The sequence below is a fragment of the Galeopterus variegatus genome, unplaced genomic scaffold (genome assembly GCF_000696425.1).
Source record: "Galeopterus variegatus unplaced genomic scaffold, G_variegatus-3.0.2 Scaffold404, whole genome shotgun sequence".
NCBI lineage: Eukaryota > Metazoa > Chordata > Mammalia > Dermoptera > Cynocephalidae > Galeopterus > Galeopterus variegatus.
This window is the reverse complement of record NW_007726515.1, coordinates 145006-150035: the sequence shown is the minus strand read 5'-3', so window position 1 is coordinate 150035 and position 5030 is coordinate 145006. Positions and strand designations below refer to the sequence as shown.

General features: G+C 34.0%; 1 protein-coding gene across 2 annotated transcripts in view; it reads left to right on the top strand.

Moving 5' to 3' along the window:
- ZZZ3 (zinc finger, ZZ-type containing 3) overlaps window positions 1-5030 on the top strand; it is an 83510-nt gene that overhangs the window by 61238 nt on the left and 17242 nt on the right. For both annotated transcript variants that reach the window (XM_008568360.1, XM_008568359.1), the window contains exon 4: window positions 3957-4095. In XM_008568360.1, coding sequence (XP_008566582.1) covers window positions 3957-4095 — 139 coding nt within the window. The remainder of the gene's footprint in view (window positions 1-3956; window positions 4096-5030) is intronic.

Sequence of the window (5030 nt, the reverse complement as noted above, 5' to 3'; positions counted from 1 at the left end):
AAAAAAAAAAAAAAATTTATTGTGGAGAATTTTAAACATACAAAAAGGTATAGAGACTAGTATGCTGGAACCTCTTATACCCATCCTCCATCCCCAATAACATGCCTTATCTTGTCCAGTTCACACTCCCATCTAGTTACTGTTCTTCCTCTCTGTTGTAATTTTAGCTCCCCTATTATACCTAAGCTCCATGCCTGATTTATCTTGGTAATTACTAAAGCTTTTAGGATAGTGCCTTGTTTTTTAAAAAATAATTGTTGAATTAGACAACAAATGAATCTTGCTTTGGATTCATGCCTGGATCAGCTTTTGTAGTTTGCTTTTGAAGATGGAGTGGGTGGGTGTGTGGGATTGAAAATAAATTTGTCTGTATCATACTGTTTTTTTCAGATGTCACGCCAGTTTTTTTTTTTTTATGATTCCTTCCATATCTGTGTAGGGACATATATGTGGTAATCTTACTGGTAAAATCTCTGAGAACTCTAGGAGATAGTTTAAATTATCTGGGATAGAAGAGTTGAACTCACTATTTTCTTATAGTCTTTTCAATATTCTGGGCTTTAAGTCTTTACCAATGTTTGTCCTAGGCAAACATCTGATAATCATTTTGTTTTAAGTTAAGAGAATACAATAGGAGTTGAAAGATTACCTTTGTTGTAATCTTTTTGGAATTGCTTTTTTTTTTAAAGTCAGATTTATTGTGGAATAATTTACATATAATAAAATTGTTATAATTTATTAGCTTCAAATAGAGGCCTTTGTTCCCAGTGTCTGTTTACACCAAACACAGCTGCCTTTGTGACTGACTATAGCACTTTTTTCAAGCTTTAGCTCATATTTTCATAACTTTATTCTTACTTGTGCCTTATTAATTGCTACTATGCGTACAGCAGTTTGCTGAAAGTTTAATAGACCCACAGTTGTTTTTAAAGTGATTCTGAAGTGTTCAACTCCTTCTTAAAACAAGGATAAAGACACCGTGACAAAGTCTTTGGTTATATTCGGCTAGTGGGATAGGAGTTCTGGAAGTGAAGTATGGCAGTTAAGAGTATTGTAAAGTATTCTCTGATAGCTTCTAGTACTTAGTTTATTATTATCTCCCTGAGATTGAGCCCGTGTGAGTCTGCCTAGTAGAAGGAGCCAGCAGAGGCAGGGTTTGTACATTCGATACACCTCAAAGCAAGTGGAGGCTTAGTGAAAGTAACTCTAATTATCTGAAAGTGACATAGTACAGCCCTAGTTTTTCCATTCAGAACTCTAAATTTAAATGAGTTATTTCTAGTTTGAGAGGAGTCTAACCCTTCAGAGTTAGCAGTTTTACTTTAATTATTAAACATTTCATCAGTGATCTTTAACAACTTGAGAACAAGAATAAGATATGTTTAAGGCAAGGGGCTGAGAAAGTGTTCTGATAGAGAACATCATGTTGAAATTTAGTGGCTGTGAACCTCAAAATTAACATTGTTTCACCTTTGATATTTCTGTCAGTTTGCTGATTTTGGAACTTAAACAATACTTTTTGATTGCACAGAACATCTGTCCATTCATTCATTCAGAAAATATTTATTGAGCATCTATATGCTGAGAAGTGAGCTGCACACTGGCTAAACAAAACAGTGAACAAAACAGATGTATTTGCCATTATGGAGTTTATTTGAAGCTATAAAGAAAAATTGCACTTCGCTAATACTTTAAGGACATAACCACTTATTTTAAAGTGAACTTGGAGTGACTTTTTAAAAAAAATTCTTTTTACAAAGTGTATTTGAGCATTCGGGGTTTTGGAGTTAACATCTTTCCATATGCATGTTTATATGTAAAATTAGACATTAGTGAGAGTAGCAGGACAATTTGAACAGGCAAGGGGTGAATGAATGAATGAATGAGTACTAGGGGACTTCAAAAAGTTTGTGGAAAAATGGAATTAAAAGATAAAAATAAAAAATGTAAACTTTATTTCTCAATGTAAGCTCCATCAATTTCAAGATACTTTTGTAAGCAATGATACCGTACTAGGGGACTTCAAAAAGTTTGTGGAAAAATGGAATTAAAAGATAAAAATAAAAAATATAAACTTTATTTCTCAATGTAAGCTCCATCAATTTCAAGATACTTTTGTAAGCAATGATACCAGCTATTTAGTTCCTCCCTAAAGAACTGTGGGTCCTGGGAATTTAGCCATGTTGTCAATGCAGTCTTTTTTACATTATTAACTGAAGAAAAATGGGTGAAACTTGCAAAATTACCTTTGTTCGATGAGAGGAATGAATAGGAACATTGTTGTGGTGGAGAAAGACTCTCTGGTGAAGCTTTCTCAGGTGTATTTCTGCTGAAGCTTTGGCTAACTTTCTGAAAACACTCTCATCATAAGCAGTTGTTATTGTTCTTTGGCCCTCCAGAAAGTGAACAAGCAAAATGCCTTGAGTATCCTAAAAGTTTGTTGCTATGACCTTTGCTCTTGATTGGTCTGCTTTTGCTTTAACGGGACCACTTCCACTTCTTGGTAACCATTGCTTTGATTGTGCTTTGTCTTCAGAATCATACTGGTAAAGCCATTTCATCTCCTGTTACAGTTCTTTGAAGAAATGCTTCAGGATCTTGATCCCCCTTATTTAAAATTTTCATTGAAAGCTCTGCCTTTGTACGCTGCTGATCTAGGCACAATAGTTTTGGCACCCATTGAGCAGAAGATTCGCTCAACTTTAATTCTCAGTCAGAATTGTGTAAGCTGAACCAATTAAAATGTCTGATGTTGGCTGTTGTTTCTGCCGTTAATTGTTGGTCCTCTTCAGTTAGGGCATGAGCAAGATTAATTTTTTCCTAACAAATTGATGTAGATGATCTGCCACTGCGGGCTTCATCTTCAGTGTTGTCTTGTCCCTTCTTAAAGTGAGTTATCCATTTGTCAACTGCTGATTTTGGGGGGGGGGCCATTGTCCCCATAGTCTTTTCATAAAGCATTAGTGATTTTACCATTCTTCTACCCAAGCTTCACCATAAATTTGATGTTTGTCCTTGCTTCAATTTTAGCAGAATTCATGTTGCTCTGATAGGGCCTCTTTTCAAACTGATATCTTATGCTTCTTAGTGCCTCAAACTGGAACCTGTTCAGACACAATATAACAAGTTAGTCCAAGTTTATTTTGGTTCAAATGTTTCTTAAAAAAATTTTGAAATCTATGAATAGGTTTTTCATAATATGTGTTTTCCATGAACCTTTTGAAGAACCTTCATATATATATTGTAGGGAGATTTCAGGATAATGACAAACAGTAGATTTGTGTAGGTAGAACAAGTATGTTATCTGTGCTAAAGAGACCCTTGCAGGCAAAGTAAAAATGTTTTTTTGGACTTTCTTCTCCATAAATGATCAATACTTAAGAATAGAACTTTTGTCTTTATCTTAAATGCTGAGGAAAAATTTAACAGATTATTTGACGGAAAAGTAAATCTCTAAAATAGGGAGGGGGAGGTGTATAATACAAAATGAAAATGAGAACCTTGAGACATAAGGTCATGTCTGTATTATGTGACAGTGTCCTTTGACTCTGGGCAACAAAATGCACCTCAGATGACTTATTTCAACAGAGCACAACAGAGCAGCTCAATTTGGTGTTCCCTCCTAGTGCAAAAATTTTATGATTTTAATTTTTTTTATTTAGCAGTTTCTTAATGACTTTATTGATGCTTTCTTATTTTCTGTACTTGTTCAGGTTCGAGAATTAAAGACTTAAAATGGGGGAAGAAGGCTTTGCTTTCTCTAACTGATATTTTCTGACTAGGTACTTCGTAACTCGGGAAGACCTCATTTATTCCCAGTAATATGTTTTACTAAACTCTTTCAGGTAACTTTAAAAAGACTGTGTGACTTAATAGTAGATCATGGCTTGAACTCAGTTTTTATTTATTGTTGTTACTAGAAAATTTTAGTGACATATTTTTCTTTGTCTCTGTAGTTATCAGAGACTGTTACAGACAATTGCTGTTCTCGAGGCTCAGCGTTCTCAAGCAGTCCAAGACCTGGAAAGTTTAGGCAGACACCAGAAAGAAGCTCTAAAAAATCCCATTGGATTTGTGGAAAAACTCCAGAAGAAGGTATACATTGAGTACATTTTAAGATTTATTTGCTAATAACCTAAGATAATTTTGGTTTATTCTTTTTAAGTGGGTATATGCTTTTTAAAATTTAAAATTTTTTTCACTTCTATAATTGACCATACTAATGAAGGCAGGGTACCACCTTCCTCTGCCCCCACAAAGCACATGATGAAATATACCCAAATGAAAATAGCTAGGAGCTTTTATTAGATATTTGTATAGGAACTTTTGCCCTATTCCTTAGCTATTTTTCCTAACTTTTCCTGTTACCTTCCCCATTTTAGAGTATTTTCTCTCTTCTGCATTCAAGACTTCAGGATTAGTAAAGATAAAAGAAAAAAATACTTCAGCATTCATTAACTGTTCTTGTTTTGGGTTACTTTTGCACATCTACATATTGAGAGAGGAAAACAATGGTGATAAAAACAAAAAATGTATTTTAAATGTCTTTAAGGTTATGATAGACAAGTCTGTGAGCAAGAAGTATAAGTTTTACTTATTTTTGAAATGCATTTTTATTTTTTAGTGTGAAAGTTACTCATAATTTTCTGTTTTCCTTAAAACGGGACTTTCTGTTTAACAATCATTTAAAAGTGGTACAAGTTCTTAAAATAATTTTCTTGGTATGTAAATATGGAGATGATCTAGATGTGCTTTTGTGTTATGATAACTGTTTCGAATTAGGGACCCACTATTGCTCAATAAACTTGAGAGGCATAATATTAATCAGCATGTGTGAAAAGATTAAGAGAAAATCCTCATCTTCATCTTCAAAACAAACAAACAAACAAACAAACAAACAAACAAACAAACAAAAAACAAAACGAGGCTGGCTGTTGGCTCAGTTGGTTAGAGCACCTGGTGCTAATAACACCAAGGTCAAGGGTTCAGATCCCTTACTGGCCAGCCACAACAGTAAACAAAAAAATGAA